This window comes from Schistosoma haematobium, chromosome ZW (genome assembly GCF_000699445.3).
Source record: "Schistosoma haematobium chromosome ZW, whole genome shotgun sequence".
Taxonomy (NCBI): Eukaryota; Metazoa; Platyhelminthes; class Trematoda; order Strigeidida; family Schistosomatidae; genus Schistosoma; species Schistosoma haematobium.
In genome coordinates, this window is record NC_067195.1 from 42,744,686 (window position 1) to 42,771,136 (window position 26,451).

General features: G+C 36.6%; 1 protein-coding gene across 3 annotated transcripts in view; it reads right to left on the bottom strand.

Annotated features, from left to right (window-relative positions):
* The window catches only part of CLEC16A_1 (Protein CL16A), a 59,303-nt gene that overhangs the window by 26,314 nt on the left and 6,538 nt on the right, over positions 1-26,451 (bottom strand). Inside the window, exons 8-13 of one of the 3 annotated variants that reach the window (XM_051211447.1) lie at positions 25,021-25,216; positions 16,547-17,074; positions 9,600-9,699; positions 5,842-6,060; positions 2,523-2,572; positions 1,122-1,194 (exon numbers count right to left, since the gene is read on the bottom strand). In XM_051211447.1, coding sequence (XP_051071510.1) covers positions 1,122-1,194; positions 2,523-2,572; positions 5,842-6,060; positions 9,600-9,699; positions 16,547-17,074; positions 25,021-25,216 — 1,166 coding nt within the window. Of the gene's footprint in view, positions 1-1,121; positions 1,195-2,522; positions 2,573-5,119; positions 25,217-26,451 lie in introns of those variants that run through there. The other 2 variants (XM_051211445.1, XM_051211446.1) reach the window with 2 other exon arrangements.

The following is a 26,451-nucleotide window of genomic DNA, read 5'->3' on the forward strand; positions in this document are numbered from 1 at the left end:
AAGATTAAATAAGTGAGGAGTAAAAGGAACGGTAGACCAATACGCACTATTCATTGTAATTGATGTTGCAATTTTAAACAGTAATTTATATGCCAAATTCATGAATATTTATGAAATTTTTAAACGATATTTTGTGTAAGAAGGAGAGAACTACTGTTACTACCCGCACGTTAGTTCAATTAAGAGTATGTATGAAGCGGTTTGCATCTGTAATCCAATGACTGAGACTAGATCGATTTAACCACTGAGATATTGACGAAAACATGAAGCAATAAAGTAAAAAAAATGAGCACGGGAGAATGAATGTTGATAATATTGGAAATTCTAAAGATGAAATGTATATCCAACCAGACAGTCTATATAGCAGATTATTAGTTATCCAAATGATGGGATTAAAACCCAATCGTATTATATCTCGATATTATATCACACACCGAATGGTTTGAACGTAAATTCACAGAAAACTGTAAATAAAATTATTCACACAACCACATCCGACATAAAATCGACGTTTCATATCATCATATGCATGTGTTGGGAACACTTCGTGTCATACACCAGTCGATGAAGACAAGACATTTTTTTACATTGATTGAGACGGCTTAGATACTTATGTAATAATTCATCCTGGTATCCGACTATGAGATGATGAGACTACATAGTACAAAATAAGGATGATCACTTCATGACCTAACTTAAAATATAAACCTTGCACAAGTCAAACCTTTTATTGACTAATTTTCATTGTGTACTTTTCAACATCGCATTCATTTAGTTGGCCTCCTGCTATTATTATGTCGTTAAATGTGACAACCTGAACTGCAACACTTGCGTGAAGGTCCTGATATATCTCTTTGCCTATCACTGTTATTTCTAAGAATTTCAGCAGACATTGTTGTCATTTACTAGTTCAAATGCTGTCATTCTATTCAGACAATCAACCGTAACTATGCTTAAAATTTATACAATGCATAAATGATGCAGTTTGCTCATTACTAAAATGAATAATCATTTCAAACATGATCATGAGTGAACACGAAGAAAATATACTACCATGATTACAATGCAAATAAAACACATTTTTACACAATGAAATATCAAAACAGTAACTATTTACTCACCAGCTTTACATGCGTCACCAATTAATTCAATAAGCTTTGTGACAAGTGTATAATTATACGATGGTTCATTTTCCTAATATACAGGACAGAAAGACAAGAGGGTAGAAAATATAGACAACCAAAAATATTATACTAAAATAAGAAGCAATTTCTAAATAAAATAAATGAATTATAGCTGGTATTTCTTATCAATCAACGTATGTTTGCAGTGTAAATTCATTCAGTAATGAATAAGATGAAGAATAATTTCACGTTTGGTGGAACAACTGAATAGTTAGTTCTGGGTTTATCAGGCAGAGATGGAAAATCAGTTAATGAGGTTACGAACAATTATCGACTGAGATGCACAGATCCAGCCATTATCCACTTGAATGTGCTACACTGGTTAGCGTAAGAAGTTGAAAAAAAACGTTGAAGGTGACTAGATGAAGCTATTGGTTGTTGAACTGAGCTGTGTCAGGCGGTAGACTTCCTGTTTAGAGTACAATAGATAAAGGTAATGGTTTATTGAAGATCTTAAATTACATAGTTAGAAACCAGTTGAATCAGAGCAAAACTATTCATTATGCACCTCCCTTTATATATCAAGTCTTAGCATTATTATATACTTTCCATTCCCCGATTTTGAGCTCTTTTCAAACTATATATTTGACTCTCCATATTATTTTTGATTACATGTTTCCTTTTTTGTTAGCTTCATGTCTAGACACACTGTTATAAGGTGTAACAACTTGGACAGATTCACATCTATGCCAAAAGTTACTAATGGACTAAGTTGCAGTCCTAAAAAAACACGTGTTCTAAATAACACCCAACTGAATAACTGTTGATTTACAAGAGACACAACTGATTCGGTGTATTCTAAATCCATAAATAGCGGAAATTCACTTTAATCGTTGCTTTTCAATAGTCCATGATGATATGGGAAGATTACATGGATGATTACATGTCTGTTTGAGAAAATGTAGAAGTTTTGAGAAATGTATACATTTGTTCCCAGCTTTCAACTAAGGATGATAATGGTGATATATGTGACATTCACTAAATACAATATACTAGAGGCATCGATGACCATACAACATTGAGGTCAGACTTTGTGATCGACAAACTCTAATCACCAATAAAACAACAGGAACAAATTGTTTATATAGGATTCCTTAATTCTTCTACAATTATAAAAATCTACATATTTCATATATGTGGAAAAAGTTGTAACTTTTGAAGTCACAAGTTGAATGCATCGATTTTAATGTTATTATACTCGTTGCTAACATTGTTTATTTTAGATATTTTACGGGGTATAAAGAAAATTCCAATATATTCTAGGTAATATCAAATTCCATGTGAAAGAGATTTATAAAGTAATCAAAATTAGTAACGTATACTTTTACAAACTCTTACTATATCGGGACCGTTTAATTGGGCAAGTTTCAAAGTAGCCAAATCAACACCTAGGAGAGTTTTTAAATACGAAGAAATACATTGAGGAGTGAAAAAGTGTGCAAAAGAGGAACAAGTATACATACACATAAACTCTAATATTCCATACATATGCAATAAAAAGATAACCTTGTATACATGTATAGTGATCCAAGTTGTAAGAACACGCAGCTCAACAAAATGAAATTACCAGGATGAAAACAGTATTAATACTAGTAGTAGTAGAAAAAAATTATGTATGACGAGTATGATTCGAAACATATTTTGCGGAATAAAATGTTAGTCAAGATCTAATGGAACACGAAAAATAAATGTAGAGAGAGATTTCGAATCATATCATCTGATGTTTCATACGAATGGCTACGACAATCGCACAGACTCCAACATGACAGTCGCGCGTACCTACCAACATAACTCCTATTAATAGTTAGTGAACATCTGGACCGACGCCATGTTTTAATTTAACCTTGCTAACTAACCTTTACAAAATATAATCAACACGGCTAAAAATATCGTCACGCTTGAAAATAAAGTAACCAAAAAGATCTAACACTAAAGGAACTTTGCTCTTATAGATCCCCAAACATGCGGCTTTTTACGTAGAAACATGCGTATGCATTGCACTATCTCTAAATTAAACCGAAGAGCCAACTATCCCGATGATTTGTTTGCTTTGACTACATTATGATCACCATTTTCCCCTAACTTCGCTATCATTGAACTTCGTGGTAAGATTACATAAACAATATTTCTTTAATAAACAACCACTCAACAATCAATCCCATATGTCATGGGAAGGGGAAGTAACTTAGTCACTGACTTTAATATGATAGCTGACACGTCAATGAATACGTTGCTGAAAGATCTACCAATACAATATTATATTTCAAAAGTAAGTTACGAAAATAGTAACAAGAAGATTCAGTAACTGTGACAAAAACGACCAGTTGCCACCCAATACAAACGCATTCATTCTCTTATTTTTACCAAAAATATACAATAAATTATTTTATTTTAATTGTAAACGAAGTAAAATTGTATCTATGACTTAAATATAAGTTATGTACAAAGCTGCTTATAAAATGACTTGGATAGATTTAATGAGACTTAGTATGCCAATTAACAATAAGGAACAAAAAACCCATTGAACAGACACGAAAACAAAAGACTATTCTTCAATTGTCAAGCTAAAGTATCTCAAAAATAATTTAATAAACACTTTAAAAGGAAATAAAACTTTCGAAGAAAACGTGTTTTTTCTATGATAATTTAAAATAATGTTTAAACATTGTTACGTAACTTAAGCTATGTATATGCAATACAAAGACGTATTCAAATGCAAACAGAAACACAATACATTAACTGTATACTAAGTCAACAACGTAATCATTTTTTTAATTGATTGAAATATACAGTCACATTTCCGATTTAATATATGCATATAAAGTAAAATTTAGGTAAAATGCTGTAATGAACAGGAAGCAAAGATACAAACCCATTGATGTAAATTAATTTTAAAAAATCAGGTTCATGTACAAAACATCCTGCGCAATGACTGATGATCCAATCTAGCTACCTCAATTAAAACAAGTAGAGAAGAGCTCGAACTTACGACTCGGTAAAAAAAAAATCAAATCTTAATGAATACAATAATAAAATATTACTAACAACCGAATAAATAACAAATCATATGATGAAAGTAAGTTACATAATGTGGAGATGAACATAGGTTCAAGAAAAAGATATGAATTCATCAAATGAAAATCATTGTAAGATAATCGAGAAACTTAGAATCTAAGGGAAGATAAAGAGTGAATACGCTTGAACCATTGCGGATGATCCTGAGTTATCAGTCAAAGTCTCTAACCACTGGTCACCACTATAACTTCACTGACCTCAATCAGGTAGTCTGAAACTATCTACAGAGCTCAGTTCAAAAGTCGGTGTCTTCATGGGCTAATTCTATGTGCTTTTAATTTGTACATTAAATTAACCAACTGTGATCTGATAATGTCTTTCATCAAACGATTACCAACTCAAAACCTAACCAGTTGATCAATAATCCCATCAATAACCCAATGTATGGATTCCAATTTAAATGGTTGAATAAAATTGGGATCATTTTACTTCTTATTTAAAAATATAAAGAGGAAAGAAGAGAGAAATAATCCTATATAGAAATGTATCTTTGTTTAATTTTGTCACAAGCTACAATAGTAGGTCATAAAAAATATATTAAAATGAACAAGAATAAAAGAAAAATATGAAATCCATAAGCATAAAGAGGTAATGAGTAATAAAGTAACACCAACATAGAGAAGTCAAGAACAAATATTTCTAGGTTGATTAATGAATACAGTGGTCTTGAGTGCTGTTAGAGGTATGAAGGCGGTTATCACTTCCCGGTTGCCCACACCGTGGAAGGGTTGTTCTGGAGGTACCTGAAAAGGGAATTGGATTAGAGGTGGTCTTAGTGACCTGGGAGCGTGACCGCAGTGCCCAAGGGACAACTGTTTGAGGTCGGTCACACACGACCTTTTTATGAGTACTTTTTGTGTTAGCTCCGTACTTGTTGAGACCTTACCGCCGGAGACGGATACCCGTGGGATAAGGCGAGGTGTGGATTTGTAGGGTCGACCTTTTCTAACCCCACCCCTCCTTGTGGGAAGGCAGCATCGCTGTCATGCTGGTTGTCTGAAGGAAACACCTTACTGCTGTCACACCTCTATGCAGTCAGCAGTACGACTTCGCCTTCGGACCTTGGGTTTGTTGCTTTTAGTCTTACCGCACTTCAACCGACCTGTCTGACATGGTAGGACCTTGAGGAACAGTTGTTCAAGCCAGTATAGCTCGGTTGCTTCATCACGATAGGCAAGCCCGACCACTACGTCAAGGTAGCAACAACGGTCGTGAAATGCTTCTATGCTATTGTGGTAGATTACTAACTGCTGATTTAAATGGTCAATGACTTCAAGAATCGATTATTTAGCTTGACGATGACCACATCAGATATTTTTTACATTTCACTTCAACTTTACTTACAATACTGTATCAAACTAAGCGACAGTTTAACCTGACACCTCAGAGGGTGAATACTGAATATAATTGAATATACTTCTTACAGATTTACCCATAAATTTTATACTGATGAAGTTACAGTTATAAGAAGATTCAATTTCGAAGTTTATTCTGATAGGATCTATCAATTGCTTTGTAGGCTAAGATTTGGAAATATGAAAAAAAACCTTTTGGGATAGGAAAAAGAGACGTAACACCTCACCTTTATTTGATTTTATAGCGAATAAAAGGAGAATAGAGAATATAGCATCTTGATCTGAACCGGAACCAATTTCCAAAGAACGAAATAAAGATCTTAAAAAAACACGGCCAGATAGATTTGATAAGTCAGCATCGATCGTTTTATCGTTTTGTTCAAAAACGACTGATGAATTAGATGATGAATCTTCAATTTTAACTGGGGATTTTTCAATAGATGCATCTAAAAGAAAACAATTAAGAAACAAATGGACGTTTATAAAATTGTTAATTTACAGTAAAACCTGTAATCAAGTCACAAGGTCATAAATACAGGATGAAAGCAGAGTTAAATGTTATATTCTAGAACAACATATGGCTAAAATTTGAGGAAGACTTAGAGATAATTGGTCAGCTCATTAGTTATGAACAACATGGAACCCTGTATATATACATAATAAAAACAACTGTCCAAATTTTCACAATTTGCATAAATTCAATGAGGCAGGAAGTTAAAAAAAAAACCGCGAAAGGTGATCAGACGAAATAATAGTACCAATATAGTAGAATTGTGGTATATGCTACTTATGTCTGCCGACATAAGTAGTATGTAACACCAATCAGGAGTGGAATGCCTGGTAGCAGAAGGTTGAGAAGATCGAACCGAAGAGAATGGCAATGTAAACAGAGAGTAATTGTAATAGCAATGAAGGAACGATGTAGTTTGATACAGATGATTGAGGATTTGCGAATGAAATATTTAATGTGTGGTTTTCACATTTTATGAAAGGACTGTAACTTTGTATTAAATAACAAATTAGTTGCCCCTACATGAGCGTTCATTCACTGCAGAACAATAAACATATGAAATATAATAATTCAGGAAGAAATGAGTTAAACTATTTAACTGAAATAACACTAAAAATTAGAACTTGAAAGTACATGGAGAATGAATTCCATCCGATCCACTTTCACCAATTTCGAGTTATATTACCAAAGGATTTCAATCACAGACTATTAATTATCTCTTGGATCATATTCATGAGCTTTGCACCTACTAACAAAACTCATATCAACGCTTAGTGAAATCATGGATTGGTGTGACTTCTTGAGATTGTTTATCATTAGCGTGCTTCCGATCTACTACTCTACTACACAATATATATCACCAAACAGTAGGTGGTGACTACAACTTGGGAAAAATCATTTAACTTCTCGTGATTAATTATCATACTCAAATAAGGTCATAACTGACGTTATACAACATTGGAATATGTGAAAACATTTTGATGAGTAAATAAAGAATTTTATCTTGTCTAGGGTTTCTTTAAAACTACCTAACCCCCCTCCCTAAGATCAACATGGGTGTTTTTTCTCCTACAAACGCGGAAGAACAGGTTTAAACGTAATATATCTTTGAATATACTTTCTTAAACGTTTCATTGAATAGCATAGTATTCTAAACAGATGAAAGATAATTCTGAAATCATAAAAAGAGGTATTAAAAGACGATGTAACTGTGAGTAAAAAGATTTAGTATAAATAATTGTAAAAAAATGTCCTCCATAGAAATATCGTTAATGTATAAATTAGAAATAACAATTAGCTGAAAATGTAGTCAATCATAGTTGGTCGTGAGAAGCTGACATAAGCGGAATCGCCGGGTGTTTTAAAAATAATTCATTCAAATAAGCTAACTAATATGCACGAAGACAAACAGTCACATCAATTAATTTGTTGATGAAAACAATCAGAAATTAAATATTGATTAAAACTGATTATTTGATTTAGATCATTGAATATATTAACAGACAAGTCCTTATAACAGTGAATGATCTACCTAATGCTATTTATCCCATACTCTTGTACACAGTGAAGTTCATTGCACGGATTCATGACGAGAATTGTTTGATGGTAAATCAGTTTACTATAAGTTATTTTAAAATCATAATTCTTCTATGTTTTCTGTATCCCAACGCGTATTCAATTGATTTTCATTGGTATTTAACTCCGTGAGCAACAAAACACCCACAAGTCATAAGAATTCGTTTTTTAAAGTTGATTGTAATCTAGAGATGTGAGTGCAAGACAGCTTTCATATCCTATGATAAATCATCTGACTTTGGTTATCACTTAGTCACATTAAAAGGATGATTTACTAGTGTGATATGTGATCTTTACTGTTGAAATAATATTTGGGTATCACCTTAATGAGACTTTCCATTTGGTAAATATACAATTAGAGTCATAAACCCCATTACAAAACAGAAAGAAATTGTTCGAAGATTTTACTTTTCAGAAACACAATCGGAATTTATGCGAAAGAATTAATCTGATAACCAAGAAAATATGTTAACATGTATGCGTTTAGTTGATAGAATTCATCGAGTACAGTTTGTGACTGTTTTCTCTTGAGCATGCAGCCTACATGATTGTTGTTAGTCACTCCACTTATGTCATACATTTACGGAAGATTTATACATTACCTAATCCAAATTACACAACCTCATATGTATTCGGATTAGAGCTAGCACACTGTCATTAGGTTACTAACAAAGTAACGCTAAAGAATAAACAGGGCATTTGCCAGCATGTAAGCCATATTGAATTACCATATTGTTGAAACTCCAAATAGTTTAAACTACTCTAATTCTGTACAATGGTATCAACAACTAACCACGGGAACTGACATTTGGTATGGGTTCTATTACTTTGTAATCAGCAATTATTGTGACATGAACTAATTCCATTCCCACCTCGACACGTGACGGTTGGTGTAGAGGGGGTAAGTAGGAAGAAAGCTAAAGCGATTAAATCAAAAAGTGGAATTAGTTCACGAAAACACCGACTTTTGAACTGAGCTCTGTAGATAGTTTCAGACTACCTGATTGAGGTCAGTGAAGTTATAGTGGTGACCAGTGGTTAGAGACTTTGACTGATAACTCAGGATCATCCGCAATGGTTCAAGCGTATTCACTCTTTATCTTCCCTTAGATTCTAAGTTTCTCGATTATCTTACAATGATTTTCATTTGATGAATTTATATCTTTTTCTTGAACGCTATCTTCTATAACTAATATTTACTGCTACCACTTATACTGTTACTACCTACACTACACTGATACCTCACTGTGTTGAAGTGATATGGCAACTTCAACCGATACACATATGTGCCAGGTTCTATGTACGGCTACATATTACCGACTGATTGAAATTAACTCTGTGACTAACACAATGTTACATCAATATGATTAATTGTGCATACAATATAAACAACTGTACGGTTAATCTATCTTGGTAGCCTACATTACGCTAAAAGGATGCTCATTTACATGTTTATTATCTTCTAAAGTTACCATCTAACTTTAGCAACCCTTTATGACAGTAAAGCATTACCACCGAAAAGTACAATTATATTTTGAACCTATAACATATTGGTGGATATCATAAGAACATCATAGTTAATGTTAGAGTAAAGGAAAATGTCGATTATCCTTTCTTACAATAACTTAGCCAATGAAAATAACTAATAATCCGAAAGTCAAGTTAACTGATATTTAATTTATTGGGATAATGGAAACTAATATATAAAAAACTACACATCACTTGAATTCATTGAAAATAAATGATCAACTTCCTTTCATAAGCAGATCAATAATCAGGACGGAAAATGTTTCACAGTACATCAATTTACTGATAATTAAACAAAACTATGTCGATGATGATGTGACGATAATAATAATTATTATTATAATTATAACATTCAGAAAAACAAACCCATACACGAATCTTTACAGCTGTTAGGAGATTGTATTTGTGAATCGCCTGGTGACAGATCAGATGAGCGTTTTTCACATGGATTTGAAGAAATGAATGACTGAACCTGTTTATTCATGAGGGTAAAAATATGCAGAAGAATTTTCTCATTATGGGATAAGTAAAGACAAAATAAACTTACCAAGTGTTGTGTCTGAGCGATTGATTAATATCACTTGCTAAGTTCTTCAATCAGAATTAAGATTACATTTTCTCTGATACACTTCTGTCACTCCGTTTATAACCTAGCGCCCTTAGTCTTGACTAATTATACATTCTGATCGACACAATCAACCTTAAGCCATCGTAAGCTTATTGATCGGCCTATATGCAATGACTTCAATCCTCAACCCTAAGTCTGAGAAGAAAGCCGTAGCCAAACCTCTATACTATATTTTGAAAAGCCTCTCCAGCAGCTATCCCAAGCCCTCATTAGCTTATATGCCCGACAAAACCAACAACATAAAATAGAAAATCATCGTTATTACACAAACATGTCAAAAGTGACTGTCAACTAGGAAAACTGTAAATAGTTGATTAGCGATAATATAGGAACAATAAAACGTACAGTAATATGTAGTGGGTCAAACGGACGCTTACAACAACTCAGTCAGTCAGTAACAACGTGAAACTTCGTACGTACATACATTGGTTCAAGTTGCCATACCACATTAGCACACAGATACAATTATAGATTCAAATTCCGTAGTGGTAGAGGTAGTAGTCAAAAGATGTTTTTGCTTATGCTTAAAGCTAGTATTTGCAAGAAACAAGCGGTTATCTGAGCATAGCTGCAACAGACGGTCGCCATTATCTGTTCTTTGAGCTACGACACCATAAGATCCACCTAGGTGTCTTTCCCTTTCGCTTAGTTTACCTACTTGAGCATTAAAGTCACCGGCCATTATTACTACATCCAAGCGACTAGCTTTTCGGAGAAGGTCGGAGAGCTTTCTGTAAAACTCATCTTTTACATCATCTGCGCTGCAGTCAGTGGGAGAATAGGCAGAGACGACGAAGAGGCAACGACGAGTGTCCCTATCTTTCCGAGTCCTTATTGTTCCGTTTAATCGGACAGCGCATAAACGACTGTCTACTGGGATCCAGTCTAAGAGAGCTAGTTCTGCCCTATGACTCAATGTTATACCTACGCCAGCGAGGCCATGGGAATCAGAATCAGGGCTTCCAGATACACGAAGCGTAAATCGAGTTGGTCCGTTACTTTGACATTGTGAGGTTAAATGAATGACACTACTCGGACCCTGTATGCGCGTTTCGGAGACGCAACACACATCGGTGGCGCGAGATTCTAAAGTCCTAGCTAAGAAAGCCTGTTGTCCTATTTGGCACAGTGTTTGGACGTTGAAAGCTCCTACATGTAGTTTAGAGCGTGGTTTCAGGAAACCAAGGAATAACGTTCCGCGTACTCGAATCGTTTGCCCTAGCGGTGCGAGGTGATAAAGGGACGTGAGAAGGGTTAGTCGTGGCAATAAGAGATTTATCTGGATGTAGGAGGGATTTGAATGTGACCAACTTGATCTTGTGTGCTGTTACGGGTTTACAACAAACGGAATACAAAAACATAGTCCGGTTACTCAGTAGTTACACAATGTAAAAATAAACAACAATATTGATGAAGATAGTCTAAACAGTAAGAACCTCTCCAATACTCGTTCTGTTATAACATTAGCAAGTAAAGGCTAATGGTATTGCTCAGACACTAAAAATGAAGTAGATGTAGCCAGCTGGGTTCGAACCCATCACGCAGAGGCTGATACGTGAATTCTCCAACCACTAAACCAATGTTTCAGAAAAACACTATAAATAACATCATAAGAAGTTCCATATTGAAATAAGATGAAAAATTTATACATTAGTCCGATCAGAAATCAGCCAAATGAGAAGTGCACGCGATTGGACCAGAAGTGGTTTACATTTCGTAGGAATGATAAAACACACCACTGGTGGCTTTATTTTCTGAAGGATATATGTATGTATGTATGTATATACGTACAAGCATATTCGGTTAGTCAGTAAACTTTCTTTCTTACTCTCAGCCTTCTTCACTCGAGTAGCCGGTTGGGTTCATATTCACAAGAAGACTGAATAACAGTATCAACTATCGAAAACTGTGGGTCACAACAAAAATATTTAACAATTAATTGATTCCTGTACTGTACTGCTATACCGCTTATAAATTTATTCACGAGTGAATCCTTATTATACCTAAAATCATCGTATTCACAAATGACAGTCCTGATACATTCCAGAGTTTTAGAAATCCGTGAAAACTAAGAAATAAATGCTATTTAGCTTTCAGAGTGATATAAAGTTAAACATATTAGTGCCTGATATAATAGCGCGAGTAGTATGTAAGTTTAACTAATGGGAGTATTGTTATATTTTTACGGCGTATTTAGTAGACCCTTGGATTTTTGTGTCCCTATATTTGAGCTGATGTAAACTAGACCACTAAAGCTGTGATTAGTGGAGTTCAATCCGTGCCGGGTAGAGACAGGTATCTACTTCAGGCAATGGATGAATGTTTACGCAACCATGTGTCACTGATTGTCCCAATATAAAAAAGGGATCAAAATGATCCTGTGATAACCATAGAGGGATTAGTTTGACTAACACAGCGTCTAAAATACTAGCCTCAATGATTATCAGATGCCTAACAAAAACTCGTGAGCAGCGAACATGAGAAAATCAGGCTGGCTTCAGACCTGGTCGTGGCTGCACCATTCGTCAGACCTTAGAACAGAGGCATGTTTATCAGCGTCCGACAATGATGGCTTTTCTTAACTTAAAAGCAGAATTTGACTCTGTAGATCGAGAGGTTCTGTGGCAGTGTCTGTCATTGAAAGGTTTACCTCAGAAGTACATAAACTTTGTGAAGATTCCTTTTTCGAACACTAGTCTAGTCAGAGCTCATGGCGAACTGTCATCTGATTTTGCAACACTAGGTTGTGTCCGACAAGGCTGTCCAATATGTCCATTTCTGTTTAATTTCATCATAGACTTACTACTGCAAATAACGTTCTCGTCGACTGAATTTTCAGGAATTGGTCTCCTTACAGGAGGTCCACTTAACAAGTTAGAATACGCAAATGACATAGTCCTGTTTGGTGAAGACGCTGATAAAATGTACAGTTTTTTGGTAGCACCGAACAACAATGTCGTGATGTTTGGGATCCGTTTCACCCCTCTAAATTCAAATTGTTGATTCAGGACTGACTGGCCTGCGTCAACACCTAAACTAAGAATAAAGAGTGAAGTAGTCGAACGCATTGACAACTTCACTTATCTTGGAAGTCTGATCAGCCCTAATGGGTAGGGGTCTAACGAAATCTCAGCACGGATTCGAAAAGCTCGTTTGGCTTTCGCCAAATGTCACCTATGGTGAAGGTGAGATATCGGTCTATCGATAAAAGGACGAGTATACTGCGCAGCAGTTTGTTCTGTTCTACTTTACGGCTGCGAAACGCGGCCATTAAGAGTATGAGATACTCGTAAGTCACTAGTATTTGATCACATATTTTTTGGAAATATTACCAACATCTGGGATCACCGGATAAGTAATAGGGAGGTTAGACGCAGCGTATCAGAGCATGACGGTAAACTAGTTGATAGGGTTGTGAATCAACATCGACTGAGATGGTTGGGCCACGTGTTACGTATGCCCAAACACCGATTACCACGACGTGCAATGCTAACCGGTGTTGGAGATGGTTGGAAGAAGGTTGGGGGCGGCCAAACCAAAACGTGGCACCAGTGCTTGAAGTCACTGACTCCTAGTTTGAGCCATGTTGGTAGATGCAGACTACTTGGTTGGGGTCCGCGTGACTATCGTAACGAATGGTTGGAGACTCTTGGTGACATGGCTCAGAATCGACCACAATGGCGTAGGTGTATACGCTCTTTGTCTTCCCTTAAACAGTGAGATTAAAATTACCTTATGCTTTTCATTCTACGAACTAATTTTTTTTATTATATTCAATCCTTCTTTTATATATTACTACCATTGAAGTAACTACTTCTATGAATTTGGTGATCATCTTGCCGTGCTAATGAGGTGTGGCAACTTGAACCGACGCATATATATGCCTGGTTCTACGTTGTAGCTGATTCACTGAATGTGATAAAAAGTATATATGCATAATAAATATGAAACGAATATGAAATTAGTATGGGAAGTTTAAAGAGACTGTTGAACTTTCACGGTTTACATTGCGGACTGATCTTAGACAAACATTGAAAAACAAGAAGCACTGAGTAACTGTTTCATCTTAGTGTAGGACTCCTCAGCCGTACTCGTCCGCAGCTCTAGACCACTGAGCCGACAACCATTAGTGTATATGTCTGGTCTTAATCGGCTCGCGATATTGTGCGAAAACCCAACAATCTATACAAACCCCCTATACTAATAACGACCATGTGCTCATTAGCGACTAATTCTAAGAGTCCCAATGAGAAGCTGTGACTAATAGAGTTCATTCACATTGATTAAGAGATAGTTAATCACCGTATACAATGAAAAATGGACGCACAATATCACGAATTGTGTGAAGTTGGACAAGTACACACTAAGATGATGGTCCAGTTGGTTAGAGGATAATGCCTTCACCCCAAAACTGAAAGTCTTGGTTCCGATCATCGAGTGAAGTTCTGAATGAGTACGGCTGAGGAGTCCTGTACTAAGACGAAACGGCTACTCAGTGCTTCATGGTCCCCAATAGTTGTCTCAGATCAATCCTCAGTGTAAACCATAAGAAAATGGAATTATTAAGTAACTGTAACTTAATGCATGTATAATGTAATACGATTTATTTCTGAAATAAACACAGTCAGTCATATAGTATAACAATTTCTAAACACATTATAATTGCGCAAAAACATGTAGACATTGTTTATATATTTTAACTATTTTTAGGACTTCTTTTATTATATTTTTATAATCGAAATTTCATCACATTTCATAATATTTCAAGGAAAAACATTAATTTTGCTCCAATTGTACGAATACGGTGGACGGAGGGCATACATGTATATAGAATAAGTACGAAACTATCACTAGCCTCTCCTAATTCAGTAAACCAGTGGTCCTTTACTCATTAACTTGCTATAAATAAAAATAATATATTTGTAATATCCCAATTAGTATAAAAGTTAGGTTTTTCTACTCATTGGGATATAACTGCTCAGTTTATTTGGAATTCAAACCTTAGTAATGATACTTACAAACTCATTAACTTGCTGTTTTAAAATGGTTTGAAACCAGCAACAGAGACAATAAATGCACGCATGTTATCGTTTATATCTTGAGTTCAGTATTATCATTCCATACTCTTTACTCAGCAGTTTTATTTACTCTTTTTGAAATATATTCCTATATGTTTAGTTTTCTATTATCATTGGTACTATTATTATTCCCAATCATTGTCTTTTTTTAGCTTGTTAGCATTTTTGTTGTGCTAATGTAATGTAACAGCTTACAGCAATCCATATCTGTCCCAGATTGTGTGTTGTTTACGACTGACTGACCTTATTTCTACGGCAAATATGAAGGAAATTCTACCATTTTTTAAAGTCGCGTCAACCGGATTTTCACGATACTCGAGACGAAGAAAACGTCAGAACTACTTGTGTCTTAAATAGAAGTTAGCTTTTCACCCATCTTTGTTATCAGTTAATATGACCTCCAATGATTAAAACTTCCATAATTTCATATTTTAATTCGGTAAAAATATTCGAAATGATGTGACGATTGTCATTTCTCGACCTGATCTTCACAAGAAATTACATGTGACTAAAATATATGTTTCTTTAATGTAAAAATTCATTAAATTTAGACAGTCATAAGTACAGATCATGATGTTACCAAGGAAAAATAAATGAAAAATGCCCTAAGGTTTCATGAGTTATGTGAAGAAATAGAACATTTTCCCTTTTCACCGCCTTCCAGGATAAAGCAGCCGGCCATCAACCCTTAGGTTAAACATTGAGACCACACTCCACTCATTTCAGTTCGAACAGCCGAGTAGTATTGTAGTGAAGGAAAGCACAGGAGAGGACAACCGATTATATTTAGCGCTGTGTTAATCGGTATTCAGACATACGTAACACGTGGCCCAACCATCATTCGCTAATATCCTGCGTCTAACTTCACTATTACTTATCCGGTGATCCCAGCAAATGTTGGTAATATTTCCAGAAAAAATGTGTGATCAAATACTGGTGACTTACGAGTATCTTCTACTCTTAATGGCCACATTTCGCAGCCGTAAAGTAGAACAGAACGAACTTCCACGAAGTAAGTCTTCATACGTAAAACATGTAGCTCATAGGGAGGTATCTATGCTTGTACTTAGTAAATAAGTTCCATATAATTAGATAAAGCTAAACCCTATTGAATTCATATATTTAAACCAAACTATTCCATGAATGACCACTTGCCAAACCGTTGATTTTCACTGTCTACATAAAAAATATCGTTTCCGTTGTGACGGCCCAACTGATTTGCGACTGTGTTGGCCAAGCTGTTAATCTTTGTTCACAAGACCAATAATCGTCTAGAATCTCAACTGAATGAACTTTTATAAAAAAGCATGACGTACCTTAAGAGAACAAAACTACCATTGTATACACAAAATAATCGACGTAAATATAGTCTAACTACGAGTTATTTGTAAACCAATTAATGGATAAACAGTCAAGAATAGAAACATGTCGCAGAAAATATATAATGATTATACACTTCAGTTAGTTAAAACAACGTTCTTATAACTAATACACCATTTTCATGCAGTACGATAGAAATTTTAAACAAATCAGAAATCTGTATGATTAGAGGTTGACTATAATTTCCAAAGTAATAATAATAACAGTTAAAACCCTGTCTATTTTAAACTCACGTAAGTTTCTGTATTCTTCTCCACTAGTTTTAGTGGAGCCACATTGGGTGGCCATAGAACAGACATCAATGTCGGTGTTACACCTTTCGCTTGAGTTAATCCATGTTCTAATGATTCACTAGGTTGAGAAAATATCAATGGATTTTTGGATGTCACTGAATGTATTAAGTAGGTAGTTAATCTTTGCCCAGGTGATGCCTGGTCAGAAGCTCGTAAAGACACAGTGGCAGCAATTAACGTTTTAGCAATGATCATTGCTGGATCATCATCACATGCAGTATCATCAGTCTCTTCGTAATTTAAATTTCTTTGAAAACTTACAGAACAATCCTGAGTTGTGGGGTCATTGAAGACAATTTGTGAATTGGAACATGGTATATTACAAGGTATTATTAAGCCAGGCAATGTGAGATCGCCAATTAGAATAGCTTCCGTAAGTAAACAGATTAGTCGAGTATCACGTAGAAATAAATACATATGAATTAGTGTAAACACTGTCACGGAATAGGATAGACGAGGTCTACGAACCTTTCAAAATAAATAAATCAAAAAATTAGTACCGTTTCATTGTTATTAAAAAGAAACGAAAAATTGGTTAGATCGTAATACTTGTTACATATACAAAGCCTGTCCCGTTATTACTATACTGTTGGAAACATTATAAAACATCATTATCAATGACTAACTTATCATTAATACAGTATCAATATTATGACACTAACTGTTAATTACTGTAAAGATAATGATTCAATTCACTTGATTTTTAATTATTCAATCTTGGCTCTAGATGCCATTCTTTTGATTTAGAGTTTGGACAGCCAGATAACATCATCAACTTGCATCTATAAGATCTGCCTAAAACCCTAGTACATGAAGAAAATGCACGTAGTAAATAATGTGCATAGTTGTTATTAATCTTATATAATGCGCATAAACACAAATAGTTCTAAAAAACAACCTCATATTCTTTGAAATGCTTAAATACCACACAAATAATCGATCACTAAAATTCTTACTAACAATAAGATGCTACATATTCTCATATGATACCTAAGTAAACTCATGGACAGAGGTTACAAAACCATAAGCTGATTAGAATATTTTCTTCTCAAACAATATTTTGCAAACACTAATGTTTTCTCACAAGCACTGAGTCGTGCTTTTTAATGTGGTCTATCCAAGTAGCATAATGGTAAGATCAATATGAACAGTTTTCTCTCCTTAATCAAGACCTTAGCCATCTGGTGTGCATATTTGTTAGGTTTTACCGATCAACTTTTGTTCCAAAATGGATCCAAACTAAAGAGTTTAATAAACAGAGGATCAAACCGTTAACCTAACCCTGTATAGGCTGTCTACTCGAACACTACTGGTCGAGTCAGAATTTATGGTGACCTGTCATTGAAATTGAAGACTTCAAGCGGTGTTCGTCAGCGTTATCTTTTTTCTCTATTTTTATTTAACTTTGTGATAGATATCCTTCTACATATGACATTCATCATCTGACTTGTCAGGAGTCGATCTTCTGCCAGGAAATTCTCTTGTTGGTTTGAAATACTCAGGTGATACAGTTCTGTTTGATGAAGACGCTGACAAAGTGTAAGGTATTCTGGACGCCGTAAGCAACAATGTTGACATTTCTGGGATGAGTTTCTCTCCCTCCAAATGCAAAACGTTTCTTCAAAACTGGTTTATATCAACGCCTGAACTAGTTATAGGGAGTGAATTAGTTGGGTACGTCGATCGGTTCATTTATCTTGGAAGCCTCTTTAGTCCTGATGGACTGGTGTTTGACGACATCTCAGCAAGAATTCAGAAAGCTCAATCAGTTTTTGCCGACTTTCGTTACTTGCGGCGTTGGAAAGATCTCCGCCTGGAAACCAAAGGATGAGTTTACTGTGCAGCAGTTAGATCCATTCTCGTTCGTGCCTGCGAAAAGTGGTCATTTTAAGTAGAGAATATTCGCAGGTTACTAGTTTTTATCATTGATGTCTTCAAAGCATTGTTCATTTATGTTGGGATCATCAAGTAGGGAATTCTAAGGTTAGATGCAGAGTACTAGGTAGTTAAGGCAAACAGATGGATGAGGTAGTCAATCTTTATCGAATGAGATGGTTAGAATATGTATTGCGTGTTCACATTCATCGAATTGTTCGATGAGTGATAATGGCTGTTGTAGGGGAGTAAGTTGAAAGAAAGCTAGTTGTAGCCAAACCAATACACAGCAGAAGTCCATGAAGATACTAACTGTCAGAGTAACCCTAGTAGGCATTCTCAGATTACCGAATCGGACGGCGAGTTATTGTCGCGACCAATGGTTAGAGACTTCGAATAACATGACTCAGAATCGTTCGCAATGGTTTGGGTGTATCCACTCTGTTTTCAACTCCACCTGTATCTCTTCTAGAGTTACTGCCGGTCCCAAGCCCGGGTAAAGGAGGAGGTTTGAGCATGGGGTCGACAACCACATCCCGTACAAAACAAGTGTGCTAAAAAACGCCAACCAGATTAAACAAATGAAAACATTTAAACTCTACCCTGAGAGTTGAAGGAAGAATTATGACGCCTCATACAGAAAAACAAAATTCTTAGGAAGTCACAAGACTGATGCCCATTCTAACAGCAAGATCAACAATTTTTGTAGGGACATGGAACATCCTGAAAATGTGGGAGACCGGGAGGACCAATCAAATAGTTCAGAAAATGAGGAGATACAACTTGGCAGTACTCGGAATCAGCGAAACCCATTGGACCCAAGCTGGACAGAAATGGATAGATTCGGGAAAGATGCTGTTGTACTCTGGTCACGAAGAAGAAAATACTTAGCACACTCAGGGAGTGGCTCTGGTGCTGTCCAAAAAGCACGTGATGCACTTGCAGGATGGAAGTCTCACGGACTCGGAATCATCAAAGCATCTTTAAAAACAAAGAAGGAGGGACTTACAATGAATGTCAAGCAGTGTCATGCACCCACCAATGATACCAATGACGACAATAAAGATCAGTTTTAAAGGAGGCTGCAATCAATCATAGCGAAGTGCCTAGGTAAAGACCTGACCATCCTGATGGAAGACCTAAACGCCAAAGTCGGAATGGACAACATCAGGTGTGAAGACATCATGGGACAACATGGACTGACTAGAAGAAAGGAACGAGAATGGTGACAGATTTTCGAATTTGTGTGTATTCAACAATATGCATATATGTGGCACAATATCCCCACACAAACACACACACAAAGCTACATGGGTCTCACCGGAACACACCACGGAGAACCAGATCAATCAGATTTACATCACCGACAAATTCAGATCAATGGAAGATGTGAGAACCAGGGGAGGAGCTGACATAGCTTCAGATCAAAACTAGCTAGTAGTTGCCAAGATGAAACTGAAGCTAAAGAAGCAGTGGACAACGGGGAAACAACATTACATAGGTTCAATGTAGCCTTCCTTCGAGATACCGTCAAACTCGACGAATTCAAGACAACTCTCAACAACAAGTTCCGAACCTTACAGGATCTACTGAAAGAAGAAACTACTATGAACCACAACTACAAAGGGATTAAAGAATCACCGACTTCAACAAGTCAAGAGGTTCTTGGCAGCAACAAGCATCATCATCATAAGGAATGGATCTCTATCAAAACCCTAGACAACATTCACGAATGAAACAACAAGAAGGTAGCAATTAATAACAGCCGAACAAGAGCAGAGAAAGTCAGGGCACAGGCTGAATACACAGAAGTAATCAAGAGAGTGAAGAAAGGCATTAGAGCTGACAAGTAGAAATATGTGGAAGACATAGCAATGAAAGTGGAAAACTCGGCAAGTGAAGGAAATATGAGACAACCATGTGATGCGACGGGGAAAACAGCGGGGAAATATAGTAAACCAGAGAGACCGGTCAAGAACAAAGAAGGCAAGCCAATCACCGAGATTCAAGAACGGAGTAACAGAAGGGTAGGATAATTCGAGGGACTCTTGAATAGACCAGCCCCACTGAATCCATCGGACATCGAAGCAGCACACACAGACCTCATTATAGATGTCACTCCAACAACGATGGAAGAAATCAGGATGATCATCAGACAATATACCAGCTGAAGCTCTGAAGCCAGACATAGAAGTAACTACAGGTATGCTTCACGTTCTATTCAGGAAGATTCGGGAGGAGGAACAAGTGCCGACGGACTGGAAAGAAGGACACCTCATCAAGATATCAAAGAAAGGAGATTTGAGCAAATGTGAGAACTACAGAAGCATCATACTACTGTCAGCACCAGGAAAAATTTCCAACAGTGTGTTATTGAACCGAATGAAAGATTCAATGGACGCCCAACTTCGAGATCAACAGATTGGATTCCGTAAGAATCGGTCGTGTACAAACCAAACTGCGACACTATGGATCATCGTTGAGCAATCAATTGAATGGTACTCGTCACTATACATCAACTTCCTTGATCATGGGAAGACGTTTGATAGCATGGATGGAAAAACCTTGTGGAGCTTTCTTCGACACTATGGAGTACGTGAAAAAATCGTCAACATCATCCAGAATTCATACGACGGACTACACTGCAATATCATGCATGGACGACAGTTAACATACGCGTTCCGATTGAGGACTAGTGTCAGACAAGACTGCTTACTCTCCCCTTTTCTTTATCTTCTGGTGATTGGCTGGATTATGAAGGCCTCCACATCTGAGGGGAAGCACGAAATACGATGGACAGCTTAGAATCAATTAGACGATTTGGACCTGGCCCTCCTATCCCATACACACGAACAAATGCAGATCAAGACAACTAGTGTAGCAGCAGCCACTACATCAGTAGGCCTCAATATGCACATATGAAAAAGCAAGATCCTCAAATAAAACACGGTGAACACCAACCCAATCACACTTGATCGAGAAGCTCTAGAAGATGTGGAATATTTCACGTACCTGGGAAGCATAATGGATTAACAAAGAGGGTCGGATGCAGACGTAAAGGCGAGGACTGGCAAAGCAAGGGCCGCATTCCTACAATTGAAGAACATATGGAACTCAAAACAACTGTCAGCCGACATCAAAGTCAGAATCTTCAATACGAACGTCAAGACAGTCCTACTGTACGGAGCTGGAACTTGAAGGACTACCACAACCATCCCAAAAGGTAAAAGTATTTCTAAACAATTGTCTACGTAAGATACTCAATATCCGTTGGCCGGATACCATCGACAACAACCTACTGTGGGAGAAACCAAACCAGCTTCCAGTTGGAGAGGAAATTAAGAACAGATGTTGGAGGTGGACAGGACAAACTTTGCAAAAACCACCAAACTTTATCACGAGGCAAGAGATAACTTGGAATCCTGAAGAGAAACGGAAAATGGAAAGGCCAAAGAACACACTGTGTCGAGGATTGGGGGCAGACATGAAAAGGATGAATAGCAGCTGGAAAGGATTGCCCAAAACAGAGTTAGATGGAGAATGCTGGTGGGAGGCCTGTGCTCCTCCTCATCAATCGATCACACCGGCGTAAAATCGTAGGCTATCTATCCATTACTGTCACTGACAAACTGTCCTTATTAGTTAAAATAGTTTTGTTTACGGATTCAAGTATATCGTTATTTGAACCAATCTTTGAAACACTTTTGTTTGATTAAAAAACTTCAAATAGTACAAGCTAGACATTCGGAATCCCCTGTTTATCAATATATATATACGTCAAAAAAACAAGATCTCCTAGACTGGATTCCAACAAGCAGTCGTTTGTAGGCTGTCTGACTAAGTGAAGAAGTAAGAACATGGAAGGATGGGGACAAACGGTGTGGCCTTTTCGTCGTCCCTGTTTGCACTCAAATTGACTGCAAGTCGGATAAAGTGAAGGTTGAGTTTTACGGGAAATATTTTGTTCTTCCATACTAGCCAGGCGATTACTCAGTCTCCCTCATTCACAGACACTTTTTGGTCTGTCTATGCATAAATGTTATTTTTTATTTTATAGTGTGATGCGGTCTGGTCTGTTTGTATATAAACTGCGTTTAGAACATGGGTACAGTGGAGACTGGTTGCTAACTTTTAGACTCAAAGAAAGGGCACAAAGAGAAGCTAGAAAACGGTGGACCAATAGGAACTTAGCTGCTGAATCAAGGTTAATAGTGCTGGTCGGACGTGTAATTGACTGTCAGAGGAGATACCAAGCTACCGAGTAATATTAGATGCGAATTAGAATCAGGATTCTGATAGGCGAATTGTCACATGATTTTGACCAGCAATCACAAGATATAATAAAAGCCTGTCGACCTATTTAACATAAGGCCTGAATGGTGAGAGCTCTAACGTGTAGTTTGGAAGGCAATTTCAAGAGATCAGGAATAAGTTTCGTAGACTCGAATAGTTAGCATTGGTGGCACATAGAGATAAAGTCACGGGAGAAAGGCTAGTGGTGGGGATAGGAATATCAAGAAGTGACGAAGGGATTCGATCGTGAACAAGAGGATCTCTAGTGCTGTTAGGGGTACGAGGGCAGTTGTCACTTCCAGGTTACCCAAACCGGAAAAGGATATTTCTTCTTGACGGACCTGATTTATTTATTTATTTAAGCACATAAAAAATGGTACAAAAAACTTAGCACCACACAAACCATTTAATTTGTGTGAGGGCTGAGATACTGCCCAGATGCTTAAACCGAAGCAGGTGGTTTTCTTAGTGAGCCACTCCCCGAGCCTTTGACCTAGAGCACTAATCCACAAGGCAATGGAACAACGTAAGGAGATGCAGCCCCAATGTAGCCAATGACCAACAATAGGTTCATACGCCATTTGTTTCCTCAGGGCCCTGGGGCCCATGTGCACTAGTGGTTTGGGATCAGAATTTTCTAACTCCCCTAGGTGGATCTTCCATATCCACCAATCCGGTCAAAGGGCCAGATATTCGCTTTTCGTCCTCTCGATTTTGAAAAAAACATCTCCTTCGCGAGAAGGCAGTGAGTAAAACTTCCCTGGCAGTTGCTGTATACGCGTGGTCATGTAAGAGTGTTTCGAAACGGAGAACTGACTCTTGATCGTACCAGGGTGTTTTGGGGACCTGAAAAGGAAACTAGGTTATGGGTAGTCTTAATAACCTGGAAGAGTGACCGAGGAACCCAAAGGACAACTGCTTGAGGCCAGTTATACACGATCTTTCTGTGGGAAGTTTGTGACATGTTAACTCCGTGCTTCAAAAGATCTTATCACCGGAGACAGAAATCCGTGGCTTAACATGAGATATGATGTTTTTAGTGTCAGTCTTTTCTAACCCCCTCCTTCCGTTGTAAAGCAACTTCGCCATAGGTACTGACTGCCTGAGAGGAACACCTTACTGCCGTCATACCTCGGTACCGTCAGCAATATAACTTTGCTCTCAGACCATTATTTTGTTACTTTTAGTCTTACCGCTCCCAACTGATCTGCTTAACATGGTAGAACCTAAATGAACAATTTCTTCCTAAGTATAGCCCGGTCAGATCATTACGATAAGCAAGCCCGATCACTACGTCAATACAGAAACCATTCAATGGCGCAAAGAATTTGTGCTTACTGTAAGACACGAAGAGCCTAGGCTATATACCCCACGGGCACGTGAGCACTCATTTTCTAGTAGTTTCAAGCTAAACAATCCAACTGTGCAATTTTACTCTCTAATTTTCAATAGTCTGCCAACTAAAGCCACTTGTTCGTAATGTAAATCATCTTTAGAATATACTTGAAAAGTCTCCACAAAAGTATTTTAGTAAATAAACGATGATTGATTAGACAAAATGACCTATATGGCCACAAAAGATGGCTATGAGTTAATATGAAACAGATGTAGAAAGCAGTTGGAACACAAAAGAAAAAAGTATTTATTCTAACCGAGATGTAGTCAACGACTTGCTTGAATTTACGAGATACTCCTATCAATGGATGAGTAATCCAGAATATTGGTTTTCAGACAGCTTAATCACAGTTACTTTGATTATTATAGTAGACGTTACTTTCTGAATGAAACTAAAACGCCTTTAAATTCATTATAAGAAAATAGATGAACTATTTTTTGCATTGTTTCATTTAAAATTTACCCAGCTATATGGTTCCTAGTGTTTTACAACTCATTAGAGAAGCTAAAATAGTTGCCTACAGTACAGCCGCAGCATAAAACTTTATAAATCCGTTTTCTCTTCAAAATAAACTTTTGAGTTTGTTGGTTATAGGTGGTTGGCTGAAATGAGACTAGGACTATAAATGTGTTGGGGTTGTAAACCCAAGACACGAAACTTAGTCTATGGTGTAATTAACTGTTAGTTCTTACATAAAGTACACAATAAAAACCTAATTAAGCCTAATTAAATGGTGGACGGATATGTGTTAACTTGAAAAATATATCGTATGTGGAAATTAAAACGCGTAGTTTCTTTTTCCCATCACATATATATTCAGGCTACACATAAAAAACACTTGTCAACTTACTGTCCCTAGATTTGTTGTTGCATCCGACTTGTATTGCTTCAATAAGGAGTAGATATGTAACGGTATAAATAATCTCCTCAGTAACTGGTCACACAGTACTTCATTTAAACCTTCTATACCCAGTGACAACAAGTCATCTATGTAGTGTAAATGATCAATATGCTCTGCAACTAAATCTTTCAACTTAGTTTGACACCTATTAAGTAATTACAAAAAAAAATTTCTATTGTTAATGAATTCGTACCAAACATTGAATGAATATTTGAAGGCAAACATATTTACTGTGAAATGAAAACATGATATAACGAAGACACGAACATAAGTAACATGGAAGAACATACCCGGACGAAAATTGGAGAAATGGTAACTCTCTGAACTAATTCATCGATTATTGTAATATTATTGTATTGTTACTGGGTAACTGGGATATGTTTATATAGTGTTTATCTTAAGCTTCCGTTTAACTCACTATCTATTATTGTGTTCTTTATAATTCCTATTTTATTGCCAATCGATTATTCTTAGCTTGCCCTATTCGCAACCACTTTTGGCTTATTTATGAATAACTGTGACTTTATTTTAAAGGTGGGATGAGGCCCAATATGTCTATATAAAAACCCATGTATGTTTGGAATAATGACAGAAGCTGGCTGTTGATTTCTCCTTGGACTTGAGGCAAGGGATAGAGAAGGCTTGAGTATAGCAGACCAATCGGGACTTACTCTACGTCGACCCAAGGTTGACGGCGCTGATCAGATGTGTAAGTGGACAAGTTTAGGACACCAGGACGTAGAAAAAATAGTAGACGCGTCATAAATAAAAGTCGGAGTTAAAATTCTGAGTAGTAGTTTTAACGCGTGATATCGACCAATGATCTTAAGCCACAACATGAAGAATGTGCACAAACAGATATCCCAAAAGTTTTCAACAACTTCAGTCAACAGGCTGCTATGAGTAGTAATATCAACCTACTGCATATTTGATGAAAAGCAATCAACGTAACTTATTGGCCTAATGAATAATGCTTCCAGTTACAAAAGTGAGGGTTACTGGTTAAATCCCAAACGTAACTTATTTTTTCATAACCTTAAAGATCATTCCAGTTTAAGCGAATTAAAAATTGGACAGTAAATATATAAATCATGCCTTAATCCCTAATACAAACTAAATTATATTAAACAACGAACGGAACGTGATATAACACTGTCGTACAGTTTATTTAGTGTTAAGCATCCACAAGAAATTAAAGTGCCACTAAATTTAAATTCTCAGTGTTTTCGTTAATAATTATAAATTTAATAGTTGAATTCATGAGTCAATTAAAGCTAGACCACCATGACAGCCTGGAAACACTGGACGGCCGTTTTGTCCTAGTATGGGACTCAACAGTGCACTTCCACGATTCCGCTCGCGGGATTTCAACCCAGGACC